Source organism: Amblyomma maculatum, chromosome 5 (genome assembly GCF_055883805.1).
Source record: "Amblyomma maculatum isolate TAMU_Amacu chromosome 5, ASM5588380v1, whole genome shotgun sequence".
Taxonomy (NCBI): Eukaryota; Metazoa; Arthropoda; class Arachnida; order Ixodida; family Ixodidae; genus Amblyomma; species Amblyomma maculatum.
In genome coordinates, this window is record NC_139348.1 from 48,067,293 (window position 1) to 48,090,120 (window position 22,828).

At 45.1% G+C, this 22,828-nt stretch overlaps 1 protein-coding gene across 1 annotated transcript in view; it reads right to left on the reverse strand.

Annotated features, from left to right (window-relative positions):
- Positions 1–22,828, reverse strand: part of LOC146188261 (uncharacterized) — a 143,934-nt gene that overhangs the window by 47,088 nt on the left and 74,018 nt on the right. The window contains exons 9-12 of the mRNA XM_084605015.1: positions 15,671–15,821; positions 10,646–11,119; positions 3,891–3,993; positions 725–887 (exon numbers count right to left, since the gene is read on the reverse strand). Coding sequence (XP_084461141.1) covers positions 725–887; positions 3,891–3,993; positions 10,646–11,119; positions 15,671–15,821 — 891 coding nt within the window. The remainder of the gene's footprint in view (positions 1–724; positions 888–3,890; positions 3,994–10,645; positions 11,120–15,670; positions 15,822–22,828) is intronic.

Sequence of the window (22,828 nt, forward strand, 5' to 3'; positions counted from 1 at the left end):
ATCCATAGCCCAATTTTGTGTATGTCAATGCCCGCAGCAATTTTTGTGTACCTTAGATGACCATAAATTCCAACTTGCACATCACTATCCCGTACAGTCATAATGCTGTTGCAGTATCCAGAATCCCCAAAATGGTGGAAATGCGCGCAGTCAACGCAAGGAGCACCAGTTTTGAATAATGTCTATACCCCCTTAAACCTTTGCTAGAAGGAAGAATGCAGAGCTGTTACGTTTGTGGTAATCCATTTTCTTGCATCAATGCTTTCAACATGGATGGTTCTCCCTCACATGGAGAGAAGTGCTGATGATTTGACGTTTCTGGTAATTTGATTCTTTGCATGAAATCATATTAAATATAGAAGGTGCCCCCACACTAGGGGGTGCAGTGCTAATCTTTTGAATTTTGTGGTAATTCCCTTGCATTAAACCCCTTCTCTACGTGGGGGAGAAGGGCTGGTGTTTTGATGTTTGTGGTAATTCGTTTTTTTTTTTTACATAAACGCCGTCAACATGTAGGGTTCCCCCTTACAAATGAATGCAGTGATTTTTTTATATTTAAGGTAACGCCTTTCCTTGCATTAAACCCTTTCAATATGAACAGTTCTCCCACATTAGGGGGAGCAATGCTGAGGTTTTGATGTTTGTGATAATTTATTTCCATCAATTAAACCCCTCTAACAGTTCCTCAATATGAGGGAGCAGTGTTCAGTTCTTGTGCACTTACCTTACATATGACATATCCTTTCAAGATGGCTTGATCACTTCTCTTCACTCCAATGCAAATAGGATGGAAAAAACAGAGGCACCGCTTGCATTGCAGCTCAGGTGTCTGCCCAGTTGCACGGGTGCACCAGAGAGTGCATGGTTGATGTGAAAAAACTGGTGCCCTGCAGTATGTTAGCAAAGCATCGCCACTGAAGTCCCAGCTTTCAGCTTCTATATTTTCAAAGTTGTTCGCAGATAAAAGTTTTTTCTAAACTGACAGTCCTGAAACTGAGTCCTTAAGGAACCATTTTGCCGCCACAGCTCGCCGCTAAAGCTGTACTTGTAAATGCACTAGCTTTTGGTCTTAAACAATTTGGTCCCTCGGAAAGGTTTTTAAGCTTCCCTAAGTGCCCAAACATAAATATGCTGCAATGCCTTAAGTTCCACAGGTTTGAGTGAGTACATTTTGATACGTGGATATTCCCATGCTCTTGTGCCAAAAGACCACAAGCCGCGAAGGCCAGGCGAGAGCAAGGCAATCACGCTGCACCAGACATACGCAAAACTGCTTATTCAGAGCATCCCCAGCTGGTCTTCAGTTTAAAGAGTGCCAATTGTAAGTCAATAGGCGGCGAACCAAACATCTCCCCCCTCAGTGGCAAGTTCATGCGGTCCGTTGGTACAACATGGCCCCCGCTACGGGTAATCATATTATCACCATAATGTGAGCGTCCTGTTGTTACAGGCAGTAGATAAGGTGCTGCTGCCACTTGTGGTGGCCAGTGAGGCTGGAGGAGGGATTACTGCTGTCAGTATAAAAGGAATATGACGCTGATTCCGCTGCAAAATCGTTCCTTGCTCTAGTTCAATGACAAAGGACCTTGGACGGCACACACCTGGTCAGTTTGAACCCAGACCTGTTCACCAGACTAAAGTGATGGAGATCCCTGGCCCTATGACATTGGTTAAGTATTTCATACAAAGTATTTCATACTGAACAAAGGGTTCAGTATTCCAAGTCGGTTATCTATTCCATTCCTCTGTCTTGCGGCAAAAAGTACATTGGTCAGACGGGTCGTTGCTTAAACGAGAGATTGAAAGAACACAAATACAGTGTAACCGTTCAAAATTCGCGTCATCTGGGCATTCACTGTAGGGACTGTAACCATGCGGAGTCAAGATGCTTACCAGAATTCGAAAAAACCTCAGTAATAGGGAGACATGTCGATAAGCTAACACGTGAGATTATGGAAGCTGCCAGCGTTCAAAGGATGAATGATCAGTGCATAAGCATGCCTTCAATTCTACTATCAGAAAAAGAAGTAGCCTTTCTCTCAAGATAGTATAGATTTTAACAGAGTTCGAAAAAGTTTCACCTCTTTTTGGTTGTGTTTTTAGTAGTCTATCATTGATAATCATTTTTGGCCGTGTTTTTTGTTGGGCTTTTATCCTGTTATCGTCATGCTCACAGTCCTGTCAATGTTTTTATTTCTAGCATTCAAAATTACCTGTTTACCTCTTTTCAATGCGGTTAGTGCCATGTTCACATTCTTGTTTGTAGAAACATTGTTGTGTTTTTTGCTTTTAAATGTTCATCTCTTTTTTCTGGTTATCGGCACTGGAGATAACTTTCATGCAGCAGAAATTATTTATGAGAGCTTATCCCTCATAACTTTTTTGTTGTCTTTGGCCAATTCTTTCTTCAAGAAAGGTTTTTTAGCAGTGTTTTGCTCCCTGAATTGATCACGTGTTTTGATAGGCACCGCTTAAATACGGGTCACCGTCTTTCTTTTGAAATAAAAGTTGTCAGTTCAGCACTCCATCCTGTCTACCTTCGTTCTCTTGTGTTGCGTCCTGTTCCGCGCTGTGTTCCCAAACCAGAGAACCAGTGGGAATGAGAGGAGAAAAACGCGATAGAGTGAAGCGCAAGGGTGTGCCCATTCTTTTGCCAAGCTATCCTTCCTCTTTCCCAGCTTTCGTTCGCAGTAGCACGCGCTACGCATGTGCCAAGCCAGCTCAGCCCGTTTTCAGATAGAACGTCAGACGCTTTCACCAGCATGTGTTAGAACCCTCTGTGTGCAGAAGCAGCAGATTATTATGTTTTTCACGGGAGTTGTTTATCTTTGCATGTATGAATCAACGAAAGCACGTGGTAAGCTGCGATCATGACACTGGCTTCTAGCATTTTTTGCTTCAAACAGCACTAGCTATCAAGCTTTCCAATGATTCATGATAAATCAAACCAGGCTTGTGCAATCAAGCCATCACGGGCACTCTGCCAAGTTCGCTCCCGCCACCGCAGGTGCTATCAAAAGATAAACACGCCATGACGTTATCGCTGCGCAGCATCTTGGCACGCTGCCAAGAAATGAGCTGTGGATGAGACCACCGAAACGGAGTGGCACGCGCCATAGACATGCAAGCGAAAACGCTCACGATTTCTGCCGAGGCGACACAGAAACCTTGTTTTGAGCTGCCGCAGTGGCTCGAGCGCCGAGAGGAATGCAGTTCCAACAAGTTTGAAATTTTTCACTCTGTTGCTGCCACTCGTCGCCGACATCGCTCAATCGCTTGCATGTGAGCAAGCTGACCTTAATGTCTTTTTTATAATTCTTGGGTGCAAAAGTGGCGGGTGGGTTTATTATGGGAGTGGGTTGATTACGCGACAAATACGGTATCGTTTTTTTGCATCGTAAGTGTCGTCACAACCGATTTCTGTATATCGAATTATCTATATATCAAACTATTTCGCGATCCCCTCCGAGTTCGATATACCCGGCTTCGACTCTATATACATCATTAGGAATGATATATCTTGATGCTTATTGGATTTTAGAAGATGTATTTTGCTACACCTTTTGCAATTACTGTAGCGCCCTTTCATGCTTTGTTTAAACCACCAAAAGAGGGCTGCTGCAAAAACAAACAGCCAGGAGACTAAACAGCACCGCACTATAGTAACTTCTAAGTTCTTACTTTTGATGGAGGTCTCAATAAACACACTTCTACACCAGAATCAAAACCTGTAGCCATGTTAGTACTGCATTATTTGTGCACCAGAATAAATGTGGGAATCAATTTAAGCCATTTTGGATACTCCTGCCTGTGCATAAAGACTACCATTTGTATGACTGTATGCGTGAAGCATAAACAGACTACAAGAAAAGCCAACTGCAAAAGCTCACTGCCTTGATCGACTGGAATGGAGAGAGCTGCCATCCAAGTGTCTCTGTTGGGCCAATGGCTCAGTTCCCTCTTTTAATATAACTGGATCACCAAGGAAGTCATCTGCAAAGAGTCCATCAGGTACAGGATCACTCATGATCTGGTTCTGATTACTCCTAGCATCTTCAGAGGAACTCAGCCTGAAGGCATTAAGAGGGGGATGCATACGCATAAAAATATAGCTGAAAGCAAAATATATGAATTATGCAGTGTAACCAGCTGAAACAATGGAACAAAAATCTCACATCATAAAATGCAGGATCCAAGCAATGGAGTAAAAAGCAAACAAGGATAAGCAAAATGTTTGGGTTTAAACAAATGAGCAAAATTGAGCAGAATGCAAACAAAAGGATCATTGAATTTAATGGTTCTTTCTTTTGGAGTCCTTTGATAGTTCGTATAAAGCATGCCTTTTACTTTAGGCCATCTTAAAAGAAAAAACATACTGTGATATGCAAATGAATACTGCTATTGTATATAACTGTGTTTCCTAAGATATGAATGCCAAGAATATTGTTGCGGAGTGGCAAGCCGATGAAAGATCGAGAACAGGCAACAGAAAGAAGATGTTCAATGACTGTGAGATGATGCTCTTATGAAATGTTAGCGAGCCTAGAGCGAGCGCTCCTGCCCGTGTCTTCCTCCTTCCTCGTCCGTAACAATATCTTAAGAAATATATTGGTTCCCTTTTCTTGCTTGCTGCATTTGCAGCCTTATGTTAAAGATATAACAAATAAAAAAATTGCCGCCGAGATTTCTAGCGCAGATGGTAGCTATCACATTGAGGGTGACCAAAACAACACACTTTATGAACAAAAATGAGCGGATTAATCAGTATTTCTCAAATCGCCACACCTAGCAGCCTCTTGTCAAAGCTCTAACGAAACCAGATAACACATCATTTTTACCCGCCTCCCTAGCCACCCACATCGCGAGCGATTGCACCCGCCAAAGGAACCCGCTGATTTTTCCCTTCCTCCGTGGCACTCACAAGGTGCACAGACGGACGTTTTTTTTTTCTTTTCTATAATGTTGAAAGCACCGTAAAACACCTCCTCGTGTTCCTACGAAACAGCTGACTCAGTGCTTAGCTTTCAACAATGCTGCACACTACTCATCCTTCCCTTCAAGTGTGCAAACAATTGCGTACCTTCGTATGCACCCCCCTAGACCTCCTTCGCCTGATGTATTCCACACTCCACCTGCGCAAAGCTCGCAGAAAGCCTTGTGCACCTCCCACGCAGTCCCTATCGCCTTCACGCCAAGAACCCACTCCCTCGCCTAACGAGCGTCTTACCCCCTCTCCCCGGCTTCCTGCATCTCTTGCGCAGGCCCTTTCTCAGGTGCGGGGTGGCGGCGGGGCCGTGGGACAATGACATTGCTGAGGTTAAAACTGACGTCAAATCAGTCAGGAGCACACTGCTTGGGGCCCGGCGGCCGCTCAGTAAACGTCAAAGCCATCTGTTCAAAACCAACCCGAATTAAGTGTCTGTACTAGTGTAATCATGTCATAAGAATACAATTGTGGTGTTAATACCTTTAAGTATGAACCCAGGACATGCCATTGGCTATGGGTTAAATGCTTCTGTTGTATGTAGCAAAATATGACATAGATAATGAACAAATATTGATCATGAGCCAGAAAAAGAACCCAATGGCTATGGGATCGATAACTCTGTATATAGCAAAATATGGCCTAAAGATAATGAAGGAATGAAAAGAGGAAAGTGTTAAACCATGAACTCAGGAAAAGCCAATGGTTATTGGTTCAACAATTTTTCTGATACAGTAAAAGCTCGTTAATTCGAACTCGTGGGGGACTGAAAAATTGTTCGAATTAAGCTGAGTTTGAATTAACGAGCGGGTGGCAAAAAAAAAAAAAAAAGATGGCCACTGCATTTGGCTGCTAGGGCCGAAGCCAAAATAGCCATATCTGGGATCGTTATCGAGGAATACGCACTACTACTACTCTGAGGTCGGCGATTGCGGGTATGAAAATCATGCGAGTCCAAACACCAAAGGAAATAAAGATATCCAATCAATTTATGCGCCTGGAACTAATGATAAATGTACCCACGTGAGCGTCAGGCTTAATGATGAAATATGACACTATTTATGCTTCAAAAACATGTTTATTAACAAAAGAATAATGATCGAAGCATATCAACATGAAAAATAATCGGTGATTTGCATTTGTTTGCGCTTTCTTCGCCGCGACTCGAGAAGCATTGTCTGCAACTTGCCCAACATCTCCAGCGCAGCATCCGAATTCTCATCGGTGGAAAAATAGCGCGCAGCCAGATCGAGTCCCGATGCTGCTTCGCATGCGCTCGGAGGAGGCAACGGATCGTCCTCTTTGTCGGACTCGTCGTCGCTGTCAGGCGTGCTCGCCGCGCGTGAGCCGTGCTGCTGACTGGACGCAGCCTCGATAATCTCGGCGTCAGTTAAAGGCCCCGTTGTCTCCACGTCGTTGTCTACGTCGACAAAGCTCTCGAAGTCCACACCCTCCGATAAAACAGCGTAGATGGAGCCATCATCTTGATCCACTTGAACATCTAAGTCGGCTGTGCAGCAGGTTTCTGTGGTTTCACTGAAGCCACACTTGCGGAAACAGTTGGCGATAGTGTCTGCCTTGACGGCGTTCCACGATGTTGCCAGCATGTGGCAAGCTCCGAGCAGGTTGACATCATACGGCTTCCCGCTTTCCATACATACAAGAATCCGTTCTAGGAGGTGGCGCCTGTACAGAGTCTTCAGATTTTTAATAATCCCGAGGTCCATAGGCTGCAGCACAGCAGTAGTGTTTTTTGGCAAAAATGCCAGACGGATCGCCTTCAGTCCATTGATGTCACAATGCACCGAACAGTTGTCGACGAACAAAAGAATATTTCTATTCTGTGCCGCGAACTTTCTGTCTAGTGTGCGCAACCAGTCCGTGAAGATTGCTCGCGTCATCCAAGACTTCTTGTTAGAAGTGTACTCAACAGGGAGTCTTCACGCCTTTAAAGCAACGAGGCTTCGCTGCTTTGCCTATCACGAGCAAGCGGCACCGTTCCGTGCCCGTCACATTCGCGCACACTAGCACGGTAACTCTTTACTTGCTGCGCTTTCCGCCCGAGCATGTATCACCTTTATAGCTCACAGTCTTGTTTGGGAGCAACTTAAAATAAAGTGCGGTTTCATCAGCATTGAAAACATCGCTGAGCGGGTAATCGGCAAGATATTCCTTCAATTCACCTGAGACCCAATTTTCGCAGGTTTCTTTGTCGACTGCGGCTGCCTCTCCGCAGACGTTCTTAAGCGTCAGCCCGTGGCGGGCCTTAAAACGTGATAACCAGCCTTCCGATGCATTGAAGTCGCTGATGCCCATTTGGTTGGCGAAGTCTGCTGCCTCCGCAGCAATTATGGGTCCACTTAATGGAATACTCCTGCTGCGAACATCCTTTATCCACGTAATGACAGCAGTCTCCATCTCGGGGTGAGCCGACATCCGTAGTCTTTTCCGCGAGGGCTCAATCTCCTTTTGGTAAGCATCGATGATAGAGTCCTTGTTCTTGATGTAGGTAGACAACGTGCTTTTTTTGATGCCCTACTTTTCGGCAATCGCTGTCTTCGTTAAGAGACCACGTTCAACCGCCTGCAATATTTCAACTTTGGTCTTTAAATCCTTTGCCGAGTACTTTCCACGGCTCGCCATGATCGGCACAGTCGATGAGACGTCAGCGGCGAGATACCACACAAACGAGCAAGCTCATGCAAAATGCGACAAGAAAAGACTACTCGTGCACTCCACCGATCGCAGCCGCCGCAGCGCAACGAAAATCTGAAATGGCTTGCTCCGGAGCATCGGCGGCGGCGGTGCCTGCGCCACCCGCGCGTCAGAGAAACGCGCTTTTCTTTTCTTTCTTTCCTCTTATCTTTGAACTGTCCTCTATCTGCACGCGGCAGCGGCAGGCCCGTGCACTTTCCTTTTCATCCTTCCCTCAGTCGCAACAACAACAACGCCGGAGGCTCCAGCAAGGAAATAGGCGGCTCGCCTCGTGCGTGCAAAAATGCGCGCTGCTTATTTATTCTCGTCGCTGTGCATATTAAAAAAAAAAATTTCAATGCATTGTACTCGTTACGAGGCGACTTCTATTTACGAGAAGCAATGTCGGCTGCCGGCTCCTAGTTCGAATTAACCGACGTGAGTACCGGTACGTTCGAATTATCGGGCGTTCCGGCCCATTGATATACATAGGGCTTTGCAGGGACCCGGGCATCAGTTCGAATTAACCGGCGGTTCGAATTAAGCGATATCGAATTAACGAGCTTTTACTGTATCGACAAATGTGGGATAAAAACTTTGAAATCACTGCAGTAACCCCATCATGTCGATGCTGATGCGTGCGGGCATACTGAACATTTCTCCAGGCATGTCAATAAAATCAAATTAAAATATGTTCTACGCAAAGCCCACGGATGAAACTCGCTGCAAGGTACCTCAGTTCAATCAGAAGTCGAGTCGCATCGCCATCTCAGTTTCAAAATTTGGTGTCTCTATCCCTTTAAACTCTGCTTCAGAAAGACGCGCCTGCAATACGCAGTTGCTACTGCCTCGGGCATACTCGAAGGCTCTATACAAACGCTGCAGTGCGTCATTTTAGAGCTGCCTATCTTATGTGTTGCTCTTGAAATGTCATTTAGTGTGAAAAGTGTGTTGCTGAAGCAGACTAGATGATACGTTTTCTCACTAGACCACCGACGCCGCCAGTTGCCAGTTTTTCACTGCATGCGGTATGGCATGGCGGTATGCATCGGCGTTACATAGGGCCGTATGAAGTTCGCAGAGAAGGTTCACTCCATGTGAGCGGCCCTTAAGCTATGGAGGCTGCAGACAATAAGAAGCGGCAATTTTTTTTTTCTTTTGCGGGAGTCAATCATCCTTGTAGTGCTGAACGCGCGGCATAGTGTAAGCTATGGCGGCTGCAAACGCTAAGAGGCAGCAGATTTTTTTTTTTTTTGGCGATTGTCTTCCATCCTAGCATCCATGAATCGATGAAAGCATGCGATCAGATGCGATCATGACACCGGCTTTTAGCACTGTTCACTTCAAACGACATTTACAGCTATCACACTTTCCAATAATTTTGTGGCAGTGGACTCCACACACGCCCAAGCGCGGCGTGATAAATCGAACCAGGCTTGTGGAATTAAACCATCACGGGCACTCTGCCAAGTTTGCTCCGGCCACCAGAGGAGCTAACATCAAAAGTATAGTAAAAAAATAAACACGCCCTGACGTTATCACTGCGCAGCATCTTGACGTGCTGCTAATAAATGAGTTATAGATGCGACGGCTGAAACGTACGGATGCGGCATTGACTTACGCTTTTTTTGTTTCAAATTCTCGGCGGCAAAAGTAGAGGGTGGGTCCATTATGTGAGTGGGACGATTACGCAACAAGTATGGTATCTTTTTTCACGATTGCAAGCGGCGCCTCAAGCCGATTTTTGTATATCGACTTATCGATATATTGAACTATTTCGCGATCCCCTTTGAGTTCAATATATCTGGGTTCGACTGTATAGCCATAAGTGCAGGATGCAGGAAAGAAGTCCAGATGGCCGTCAGGATATTGTTCCTCTGCTGTTACGAATTGAGAACATTATTGCACACTCTGCATTGCCAAGGCTAAAGCAGCAGCTCTTTCTTCGGTAAGGCAGGCATGGGATTCACACTGTAAGTTAAGTGGTCATGCTCTTGCACACTGAGTAGGGGAGGTTGGTCTTCCTGGCTTTTAATCTGGGCTTTTCCCTTAAGGGCTCATTAGGCAGTCCCATCCTCAAACCATCAGAATTAGTTTGTTTCAAAGCAACTCTTGTAAGCTAGAAGAACGATGATTAGCTGACCGCATAGTGGTCGACCAAGACCTCAGAAGCTGGCGTTCTTGTCGGCGAGCCGTCTTGCGAACCTCTGTGGATTGAAGAGGGGTTGTGCATAAGTTATTGCATTGAACGGCATACCATCTAATAACCAGGTGCCTGACAGATGGCGGAAGGCAAGTGGTGGCATAATGGCTAGGGCTACAGCTGTGTGTGGTGTGGTCCCAGTTACATGTTCTCCGTCCTTGTGATTTCACTGTCGTTTTTGTATCTTATTGTGTACCTCTGTGCCGCAAGCACGAGCAAGAATCGACCGAGATATCAGCGAGGCTAACGAAATGGGGCATTTGAAAGAAACTGAGCAGGTGGGAACTGAGGTGGCATCTCAAACTGAGCTGCCAGCTCGACTGTACTAGCACCCGAAGTCAGACTCCCAGCAGCCCAAAAATTTGCCTGCTTTTTAAAGTATTGAGTACCATCAAAATACTCAATACACTAAATGTGTATTTTCAATGCCAATACCAATACCATCATTTTCAGCACGTGACACCTAATACCGATACACAAAATGTATTGAATGATAGTTTCAAAGGCACATGCATCTTCGATACTTCCCATGTTTGACTTGAACCTTTCTCTCCTACAAAAACAAATTTTAGACATGACCACTATGGCTTCTCTGTGATCCACTGAACGGCTATATAGCTGCCAATATGACTATATTCTGTACTGCGCCAAAGACGGGTGACAAGATGATAAAAGCAACACAAGCGCAACTAGATTAGGGGACAAGGGCACGCATTCATGCATTGTGATGCGAGGCACCCCACGTTCAGGTAACATGCACTCACCTTCTGTGGCAGCTACCGCAGATTGCTCTGAGCCGCTGTGCCTTGTCTTCAGGACCTTGTTCAGCTCCTTTGCAGCCACATGTTTGCAAGAATCTGCACGCACTTTCCGAGTAGCAAGAACTCGATTCCTGTCGGTTGCTGCCTTTTTCCCCGCCTCAGCATGGTCCCTGCCAAGCTTTGGCCTCAAAAAGTCCTTCACAACAGGCTGCTTCACCGAGGGCAGAACTATGAAATCCTCCTCTTCACTAGGTTTCAGATAAGACGCAGTTTTCTCCGAGGCCTCTGCTGCTGGTTCTCCTTGATTGCCGCACTGTTCCCGGCTAAAACAAGGTGACTCGTCATCCTTAGAGTTCTGGGCTGCAGGCAGTTCTGAAGCTGTAAATGGATCCTTATCTGCAAAATCCAAATGCCGGCGTCGAAGTGCAATAGCGGATTTGTCCCGGGTGTAGGTTCGTGGGATGCCACGAGCAGGGCCTAAGAGGAAACAAAAACAAAGAATCCATTGCTGTTACAACAAGGAGTCATGAAACAGAGAAAATGGCACCACTTTCTATGCTTCTGGCTTCTGCTTGGCTTCGATACTGTTGTGAAAAAAACCTCTGCGTCACAATACTAGCCCCTACCGTTTCCACACAAGTTTTGCGAACAAGCATGCCGTCATTTTTTCATTCCAGTTTTTTTTTTTTTGCCCTTTGTTGGAGCGTGCCAGCGGCCAGAATGCGGCCAAAGGAGGAGAGAAACAACCACATGCGTGCAAACAAGAGCAGAGCTGAAGACAACAAGCTTTTCAATGCAGCAAGGAGCAGACGCGGACGTGATGCGCGGAGGTTTTGCCGAGGTCTGCATGGAGGGTGCTGACACACAGAGAGATGCAGCGCCCCCTGGCCAAAGTTTTCTCCCCTATTAAAACTTCATCCCCGCCCCAGCCGTGACAACAGTAAAAAAACACTGCTAAAACACAGCGCTGCTGTCATGCCACACAGGTCTCCCGCTCATTGTCGCCAGTCTGGAGCACCACTCCCACCACACTGCGGCAGTAACGCACAACTGCCCCACCACCAAACTCAGAACACAATACGTATTGCATTTACCATTTTGAACCTTTTGAGTGAAGACCAACTCTGGCTACTCACTCTCAGTAAGCACAAGAGCTTACCTGTGGCACTAATGTGGTAATGCAAACACAGCCGCAGCATAAGTATGACACAATCCTCATACTTTCACTGGTAGCAGCATTTTATCACGAGTAGGCACTGAAACACCATGGATGTACTTCCTAAATCCAAAGAAGTTTCAGGGAACAATGTGTGCTGAACAAACAAAACTGGCGGACAATGCAGGTGCAACGTGCTCCTACAAGATGCCAAATGCTCATGAGAGCTGGCAGGTGTTGCTTGCAATCAGCATCAACTGCACAGTCCAATCTCACTACATTGAACACTACATTAACGAATTTTTTACCATCCCCAACAGGTCTCATATGTTTTCAGTGTAAAAATACTTCAGAATTACGAATTTCAATTTTCAATACAGTGTATATTTCAAAATAACGTTCATGTTTTCTTCTATAATGTAGGAAGATCAGTATTACAAATTCAGCTAAAATTAGCACCGCCACAGTTCGCAACTCTCGCGTGAAAAGAAACCGCTGTTTCTGTGTGTATGTTTCATGGCCTGTTGCTATCACCATCAGCATGTTTAGTGCCAGCTCCTAGCACCACCACAATGCTGTGGCAGAAGCCAGTAGCCTAGCCACTCTCTATATTTCCTTCTGTGTTGTGCGTCCTTCGTCGATCGGTTGTTTGTGCCATTCGTGTGCGCGAGAAGGTATTTCTTTTTGATGCGAATTATCTTGTGCAGTTACTACGAGATCTGATGATGATTGCAGTCAGCGAAGGTGCTAAAATAGAAAAGCAGCTGTCGTTACAAGAAATTGACGCAGAGAAAAAGCGAGGAGTTGGCCTCTGCAGACAACTGACCCACTGACGGGCGCGATCATTTTGTCAGGCCGAGACAAGATTTGCAGACTTCAAGGAACCTGTCCTGAAGATGAAGTCATATCAAGTTCTGACCTTGTTTTGAGCATGAAAAAAAGTCTAAACTTTCATCGCTTGGTGCAATTACATACTTAATGAGGTGTTTCGCAAAGTGGAATGTGTATATGCTGTTATGATGTAATGTAGTGTGCGGTTATCTGAGCTGCACACGGCAGAAAAAAAAACTAAGTTCAAATTAACGAGAGATTTTTTGCAGTCCTGCGCAATAGAGGGTTAACAAAAGTATGTCTGGCAACCGTGAGCGGCACGCTGGTGCCGCGCTGGCCGCCATATTTTGTTCGCTCCATCCGTTCGCTTTGTGTCCGTCCGTCAGCGCTCGCCATTCTGCTCGCGCTTTTCACGTTTTAACCCACTGTACTGTGCTTGGACTTCTCTTCGGGCCCTGGCGGTTTCTGTTAGCGACGCCTAGAAGCGTATTTGACAGCCGAGACGTGGCAGGTCCCACCAGCCGCGCTGCCGAGCGCAGTTACAAATTGCTCTACTAGTCGTGCACGGGCCCCTCGGCAATTCGCAGCGTCATTCCTATCCAGGTGCAGTATTCAGAGTTCTGTTATATGAATTTTTTTCGTCTGTGCATTTTTGCTGTTTACTTAAACGCCTATGAGAGATCATCGCGAGTTTGTTTGCTTGGTTTGCGCAATCACCGTCGCTCATCCCACTGGAAGATACTTGGGTGGTGAAATGAGCGAGGATGCATTTTATTTTATGATAAAAGGATCGCGTAATTTGATGTAAGTTGGACTGGCGCTTAGCACTTTCCTTCCCATGCCGTCGACGCAGTAGTTGGCATTAGTCTCGGAAATAATCGGGGGCTGCGTAAAAAAAAACTGCCATGGTAATTTGTGCTTCCAGTGATTGAATATTGATTGGTGTGTGATAGGGGATGACGAGTTAAATCTTTGTAATTAATTGATCAATTGATAAAATAAAGAAACGAAAAAAGAAAAAATTGGAAAGTAAGGGTTTAAAGGTGTCAGAATGAAAAACCAGTGCTTGGCGATGCTAAGGGAGAAAATTTAGAATGCAATTGATTAATTGAAATAATTGAAGAATGTGTTCAAAAGCTGATTGTTGCTGACGTATGCATATTGGTGTATAAAAATATAAAACGTCAATAAAATCAAAAATAAATAAAGAAATGATAAAAATATAACATAACATACATAACATAGAAATACAACATACATAACAACATATAGCATACCACACTTGTGTGTAGTATGTTACTTTTGATGAATTCATATTTCACTGCATTGTATTATTTTCGCCCCTCCTGCTAGGGCCCAGTTAGGGCCTGCAGTATTTTTAAATAAAATAAATAAATAAATAAAAGAGCTAAAATATAACATGTGAAAAAAGAAAACATCGTGCATGTGTGTGTGTATGAGAGAGAGACACTATCGCGTTTTACCTTTAATGGCGGAGCTTAAGTGACCCCCTAATTTTTCTACAACGATATGATATAATATAAATCTGATTTTATGAACACAGCCAGTTGCACAAAGCACAAACACTTCGCAGTGATGTGAGTTGACTTTTCAAATTTCTTTTCGTTTCAGCTGAGTTCCTCCTCCTCCGAGTTCCTCGAAGCTTCCAATGTCAGCGCTTTCATATGAGATTATGGCTTCAAATGTTTACTTTCTGACAAAGGAAATAAACAAGAAATCGACATATTTAAAACTTCCAGTGAATTTCAGGTAGCTGTGAATTAGCGAACCATCGGGTGACTCAAAAAAACACAAAAGTGAAGCGCACGCTTCGGTATTTTATCGGCCGCGCTGGCAGGTATAAAACCTGAGCTGCGCGCTCTGGACGTGGACCGGTCGAAACCGGCTGCACGTGAGCATGTTACAACACACTAGTGGGATATCATCTTTTCCTGCTTTTCTAGACGCCACGGGTTTGGCAGCCACTTGGTTTTGCAGCGCAAAACACGCACCTCGGGCGCACTAGACAACCGTATTGCTCTCTGCACCAAGCACTACCATTTCGTTCGACTGTGAAAAGTAGTTTCGGTAATCATGTCCGTGTCTTAAAATCCAATACACAATGGTAAATGCAACCTACATACAAAATGTTTCAAAGAACGTATTGGCACAATAGCGTTCGTTATACATGCATTGCTCCTTCTCCCGTGTCCTCCATCGCAGCATAAGCTTATCCTTCAAGTTCACAAGGCTCCATAGCGCGCAAAACAACCTTGCTGCTTTTCGTGATAGCACATTCTGTGAGCTAGCTCCCAGTCAGAGGGACGTGCAGTAATGCTTTAGATGATGCAAGTGACCCTTGTAAAGCCGATTAGGACTGCAAACAACGGTCGCATATATGAATATACCTTGATTCCGTGCGTGTCTGCGACGGTACATTGGCTGCAGAAGGGCACGCAACAACATGCTGGCATCATTCCGAATAAAGCTTGGAGCTAACAACGACTGCTGTGATGTTAAAAGATAAAACAATCGCTTGTGAGCATTCCAATGCACCTTTCGGTGCATGCACGGGTTCTACGAAGGCGCACGTTGACAGCGTACTCGATAGGAGGCGTGGGCGGGCTGAACAATACATGGCCGCCATGCACAGTTTCTGTTTCATTCACTAGATGGCGCTAACTTTTATAAAGCCTCCATTCATTATATTCTTTCAGATTTTATATTATTACACCCAGTAACAATATCAAGATTTGACTGCATTAGGAACTCACTTTTTGTTTTGACATGCGTAGCTGGGAAGAGGGCAGAAAAGTGCAAAAAAAAGAGGCAAATCTGGATGACCCCCAGAAGGTCAACGTCAAGTCAATTTTTTCTCAATTGCAGGTTACTCGCCCAAGTAATCACATCATCGTCATCAAGAGTATGCCTATACCCCCTGCAGTGGAAGAACCTCTCCATTCAATTGCCCAGTCCAGTGCTAGCTGCTGCCACTTGACCCCTGCAAACTTCATAGTCTCATGAGATAGTAACAAACTCACATTTATTAGAGCCATGATGAAGGCGACGATCGCTAACTGCAAATCTGAGCGATCGCTGGTGTCGTACAGGTGGATAGTCACAGCAGCTACAAAATGGCTTGCGTGCCTTCCGCCGTCCACTGCAAGCGTCCCCACATGACAGCTTGACCTCCTGCAGAACAGCATCGACAAAACCAACAGCCAGCGATCCAGGTCCAACGAGAAAGCTTTGTTACAATTCCAGGCATAACAGTTATGGAGCAGTTACTCATGAGCGCAGTCATGCAGCTAGTACCACGCTTGATCCTTATAAGTGGCGGAAGAAAAAAACACCAAAATGGTGCTGCATCACCCTTGTCTGCATGCTTCTTCAATGTCACTGCTTTCTCCACTGCTGTTTATAATGCCGTTTAAACAACTAGCTCAACAATCTACCTTGTTATTATAATTGCCTTATTGGACTTGGTGCATAAACCTGCTTTCAAGGCTAGAATGAGGTTAGTCAGCAGGGGGAATATGTATAATGCACTGTGAACTGCTGGTGCTGAAAGTAGTGACAGGTTCGCTGAAACAATAACAAACCTCTGGGTACTAATGTGAGAAAAATATAAGGTAGACAAGAGAGTCCAATCGAGATTGCCTCTGGGGTTAAAAGCAAAATATACAGTCGCAAAGTAAACAAGCAGGGTAACAATATTCAGACTGCACTGTGCGTGGTGTTGCGAAGAAGTGTAAAACCACAGCAATGCATGCACCTTCTACATTGTACTGGCAAAACTAGAAAAGAAGAGCAATCATAATTCCTGTTTTGTTTGAGCATCCAATGAAGCACTTTCGTGCTACACATACCAACACTATATCCTGCACGGCCTTCCCTATGACATCTTTTATTCAAGCACGTGTAACCAATCATCTTCAATGTTAAATAATCATCGCTGTTCATTCGTATTTATTTAATAGGTTCAAAGAAGGGAGGCCAGGTTCATTCTATCAAAACATGTACATGAGTTACAACTTCCTCCACTATTGAAACGAAGAAACATCACCAGGCTAATATTTCTTCATCTGTTGTGCAATAATCACTTCAACATAAGTACAAGCCCCTATTTGAACAGCGTTCCTGCCGTCCTGTACAAAGCTCTCACACCTATCAGGTTAGACCCATGAAATACTGTGTTACGGTTTTAAATTTTTTTTTTCTTTTTCAGCTTTTTTTTTTCTTTATGGCATGTCTTTTACTCGCATGCAGGTACTTTGTAGTTGATTTTGTTTGTATGACCAGATTTTGTAGAACCCATGTAACTTCTCTATTACGCGACATAGGCTTCGAGGGTAAATAAACAAATAAGTACATCCCAGGCTTTCGCATTCTAACAACAGTATGCTAAGCTCCACACCATGCAGCACACTGCAATGGTATCACTTTCTACAGATAAGCAAACCAGTTTACCTCTCAGGGGCATATTTCAAGACATTTCTGTATCTCTGTAGTCTATGACATGCAATAAAGGAGAGAGCCGAGAGAGATAAGCCATAATGGGTAGATAGGTTGCAACGCGTTTCTCTTACTGATACACAGGACATTTTACTGAAAAGAATTTATCTCTAACTATGCAGGCAACATGCCTCCTCACCACAGTTTTTGTCCTGTGAAGCCATTACCTCTGCCCTTTCACGACAGGCATTCCCTCCCGGCGCAATCAACTCTCAACCATATAAAAGGTGTGGTAGCATCTTCTGAGAGCTGATGAGGTTTCCGCCCTGACCTGCCTCAAGAATTTAAACGATCTAATTTACCAGCAACATTGTGCAATAGGTTTAGCAGGTTGAGCACAGCCTTAAAGCTGCTCGACTAGACCACATAATGTGGCATTCGTACGAACTGTGCCTTCAATGACGTGTCCCACAGGCTTCACCCAGGAACTTTTTTCCAAATGGAGACGGTTGCTATGTGTCTGTGTAGCACAAAGTGCATTCGAAGAAAGTGGATTAATTTTGTCATCAAGGGCAAGTGCACTAAACAGTGAATGCAACTAGTGTCATCTATGTGCCACTGCACGACGGTATTAAAGGTGACTGCATTGAAAGTGACGTGAAATTTGCCCATGTGGTAGGTGTTTAGCAGATTTATTTACAAGGCTTCAATATGCAAAACACTCCTTCTAACATGTCATTTGAAAAGATTAACAAGTTGCTCCCAACACGAGAAAACTCCATAAAGCCTATCCAATATTTGGATTCAAAACAACATTTTAATGAACTGCTGCTGCTGTTGCGCACAGCCATGATGGAATTGATGGACACAGTAACTATATTTAATGCAATGGCACTAAACTGACTAAATGAACCCAAAGTCAAAGTTTGTCACAAGCTTAGGAAGGCTAGCAAGTGTGAACAAGAAAAGAGCACGTGGAAATGAAGAAGGGGTGACTTAAACCAAAAATACAATTGGAATTGAAAATGCAAACTCAAATTTCATAAATGTTTAGAAAAAAAATTTAATACAAATTAAAAATTGGAATTAAAAAAAAATTACAGGGGTTCAACGCTGCCGAACCAAACGTGGAGCAAAAATGCCTGTGGAACAAGGGTACCCGGTTGCAAAGCCAACCGCTAGCAGCTGCATTTCAATGGCAGAGAAATGTCAGTGCACGTTTAAGATCCCCAGGTGGTCGAAATTTCTCTTTTGTAGGCGGAATACACTTTCATCCCCTGAGCATGCGATGCCGGCACACGCTTTCCTACTTCACTCTGTCAGCTTTCTGCAGCGACACGAGCACGCCCAGTGCGGAAACTACCCTGCTGCTCTTCTCCGCACCGGCGTGCATATCTGCTGGGATGCCACTAACCTCCTCCTCTCTGTAACGAGTGGAGTGATGGAACACCTGTGAAACGGCGCAGCTGGTTGGCATGGTTACGGTGCATGCGCAGTAGCGGCTTGTGCCACACCACTCACCAAACGGTGGAGGAGCAGTCGCACTTGGCTCCAGCTGAACCGGGTGCTATAGTAACGGTGCATGTGCAACAGCAGCCTTTTGAAAGCACTGGTGAAATGCGCAAACTTAGCCTCCCAGTGTAACTGTCTCTAGCCATTATGCTAATAAGCTTTTGCTAAAACTGAAACTGAAATTAGAAATTTTGCTTGAACAGGACAAAAAGAATTGAAATACATGCAAAAAGACAACTTGTTAAAACAATGGACATCAGTATCACCCTTTTCAGTCCGTCAGCACAAGTACTTCAATGCATTTTAAACATTGTTCTAATGAGTTCCCTTCCAGCAATAATAGCATTTACTGCCTTTGCTTTTATTTATTTCACATCACAAAAAAGCTGGTCCCCACAAGTGAAGGAGTGAAGTGAATATATCACCTCCACTCGTAACCTCTTTGGTGGAGGTGATATATTCGATCCCGTGCAACAAGCTGGAACTCTACAGTGGCCACCACGTCAGTACCGCTACCATGTCTACAGACGCTCCCTTCTATGTGGCCGCAGCCCCAACTGTCGTCATGGCTCAACCAAAGTTATAAAAAACAGCTGGAGTGGAAGTCGCCTATACCAGCCAATTGGCTGGGGTGAAGCCTGCGGCAGCTATCTTGAAGGGGCGCAAAAAGCGGCCAAGTGCTGGCAAACGCTGTTCACCGGCATTACCAGTGTGTTTCAAATGTTTAAAGGATATTTTAGTTCTGATGCAATGTTATGGGCTATCAGAGAAGCCATATCAAACATCGACGAATTGATTTCAACCACCTGGATGTTTAAAGATTACGGCGATATACGAGTACTGGGGCATTTTTAGCTTTGCTCGGTGCAAAATTTGCAGCTCAAACTCAATGTCAGACCTTTGAGTGAAGCCATAGCAACACTAATATTGCATAGTTGCATAGCTTATGTCAAGTATAACAGCACTGTATTAATTGCAAGTCTTATTTGGCAGTTAATTAACTGCGAAAATGTTTGGACTTTATGCAACATCGACTCATATGCCATTGATAGCTTATGTCGAGTGTATTTTCACTGGATTAAGTGAAGCTAATAATTAATGCTAATTGAATAATTGTGAATGAAAATTAGGACTTATTATATGTGAACAAGTTGTATAGCATTAGATAGCTTAAGCCAATTACAATTGCACTGAACTAACTTTACATCATTATTATTAACGCTAATTACCTAATTTAAAAAGAATTGAAATGTATGCTATACTTTCAAGTCATATATCGTAGCGCAGCTTATACAGAGTGCGATTGCACTAAACCTATGTCATTGCACTATGCATAGTAAAGTAAATAAATTATTAAAAATTAAGAATTCCTACTCTGCTGAAGCGTAAACAAGATATAATTTTCTCTTTGGAATATATCAAGGGTGATGAAATTGTCTTTGGGGAAGGTGCACCTTCCAGTGCATGGTGCAGAGTTTGATGTTGTTACGAAGCAGCAAGTCGATGAAAACAGGAGAACAGAGGACAGAGAGAAGATTCTCGATGGTCGTGAGATGACGATTAATGAATAATGAATGATCACAGTTATAAGCTGCCGGCATGCGGGCTTATCACCGTGATCTTGGCACGCGTATCAGTTCTGTATCCAGTGTTTGTTCATTGCTCGTTGTCGCAATACGACACATTATCCTTTTCTTTGTCGCGAAAGATATGCCGAGATCTGTCTGGAAGATTTCGATCACTTGCGTATGTTTCTACAATGTTCCAGGTTGTGCCAGTAGCAGATTGCGACGTTATCTAGATTGTTCTACGCAGCCTTTAAATTGAGCGTTGAAGAGTGTGACGAGCATTCTTAGTTCGACGATCGACGAGCACGTTTCTTGCTATCACCGCCACCGAGTTGCTTAGTTTCTTTGCGGGCGCAAGTCAGCCCAATAAAGAGTTTCTTCAGTGCAATCACAGACTTTATTTGTGTCATCGACCTTTTCACCACCCCATGACATCTAGTGGAGGTGCTGAGTGGACATCCTATTTATGCTATTCAAGTGGCGGTAATCAATGCAGAATCGAAGTGTGCCGTCTTTTTTCTTCACCAAAACGACTGGTGCAGCCCAGGGGCTGTTCGATGACTAGATTACGTCATCATGCCACATTTCCTCAACTTGATTGCGTATGGCCTGAAGTTCTTGCGGCGATACACGATAAGGGTTTTGGCGCAGAGGTCGGGCCTGTTCATCCGTTATAATGCGGTGCGGTCTACCCGCTTCCCCACATCGACGATACTTTCGACCGGCTCTGCAATGCAAAGTACTTCTCATCGATGGACCTGAAGAGCGGATATTGGCAAATTGAGATCGTGAGAAGACCGCATTCATCACACCGGATAGCCTGTTCGAGTTCAAGGTGATGCCATTTGGCCTCTGCTCTGCACCAGCCATGTTTCAACGAGTAATGAACACAGTCCTGGCAGGCTTGAAGTGGCAAATTTGTTTGACGACTGCAGACAGTGCTGGAAGCCATCAAGTCATCGGGACTAATGCTAAAAGCAGAGAAGTGCCACTTCGCCTACGAAGAACTGCGGTTCCTAGGTAGCATCGTTAGCAAGTATGCTGTTCACCCAGACCCAGAGAAAACAGTTGCAATCGTACAATTCCTACCGCCTGTCGACAAGAAAGCTGTGTGCCGATTCCTTGGGTTGTGCACTTATTATCGAGGATGTGAGAAACTTAAAGCGCATCGCCAAATCGCTGACGCAGCTTACAAAGGCTGACTTATTTTTTAAATGGGAAGCGCCGTAAGGAGAAGCCTTCAACGAACATAAGCACTGCCTGCAGTGCCCTCGTGTACTTGGCCACTTTGATAAAAATGCTGCGACCGAAATTCGCACCGACGCGAGCAGTGTGGGCCTAGGAGCCGTTCTCGTCCAGAAGAGTGCAGGACAGGAAAAAGTAATTGCCTACGCTAGCAGGTCTCTCACAAAAGCCGAAGTCAATTACTCGACGACCGAGAAGGAGTGCCTCACACTCATCTGGGCCACTGCCAAGTTTCGCCCATACCTATACGGTCAACCATTCAAGGTGGTAAGCAACCATAACGCGCTCTGCTGGCTGGCTAATTTGAAAGACCCCACCGGCCGCCTTGCCCGGTGAAGCCTACGTGTTCAAGAATTCGACATCACAGTCGCCTACAAATCAGGCCGCAAGCACTCCGATGCAGACTGCGTGTCACGAGCCCCCGTTGATGCGTCGGCGAAAGAAGATGACGAAGATGCTTTTTTGGGACCGGTAAGCGCCAGCAGTTTCGCAGAACAACAGCGATCAGACCCTGAGCTAAAAGCGCTGGCCGACTACTTAGAAGAAAAGACCGCTTCCCCTCCTGGTGTGTTCAAGTGACATTGATCATCGTTCGCGTTAAGCAATGGCCTCCTCGTTAAGAAGAACTTCACCCCCAACAGGACCGCGCAGCTTCTTCTTGTACCTAACAATCTCCGGCAGGAAATTCCGCAGGCGTTGCACGATGAGCCCACAGCAGGCCATCTCAGGTTTGCATGCAAGTTGCGTCGAATCCAGGAAAAGTACTACTGGCCACGACTGCCTACCGAAGTTGCCCACTACGTGAAGACATGTCGTGAGTGCCAACAACGCAAGACGTCATTGAGACCAGCAGGACTACTAAACCCGATTCCGCCCCCAAACCTGCCCTTTCAACAAGTTGGGATGGATCTCCTCGGCCCCTTTCCAGCTTCGTCTATGGGTAACAAGTGGATCATCGTGGCCACTGACTACCTTACTCGTTACGTCGAAGCAAAAGCACTGCCCTATGGCACCGCGGCAGAAGTTGCCAAATTTTTTGTCGAGCAAATTCTCTTGCGACACGGTGCCCCAGAAGTGCTCATCACGGACAGGGAAACGGCATTTACCGCAGAGTTGACGCAAGCCATCCTGGAATACAGTCATACAAGCCATCGACGAACAATTGCATACCATCCCCAGACCAATGGCCTTACGGAGCACCTGAACAAAACGATCGCGGACATGGTCACCATCTATGTCGACGCTGAGCACAAGACCTGGGATGCCATCTTGCTGTACGTGATCTTCGCATTTAACACGGCAGTCCAGGAGATGACCAGAGCGACCCCGTTTAAGCTTGTGTACAGCAGGGAGCCCACAACGACGCTCGACGTAATGCTGCTGCACGTAATCACCGAGGACAATTTTGACGTCGCCGCC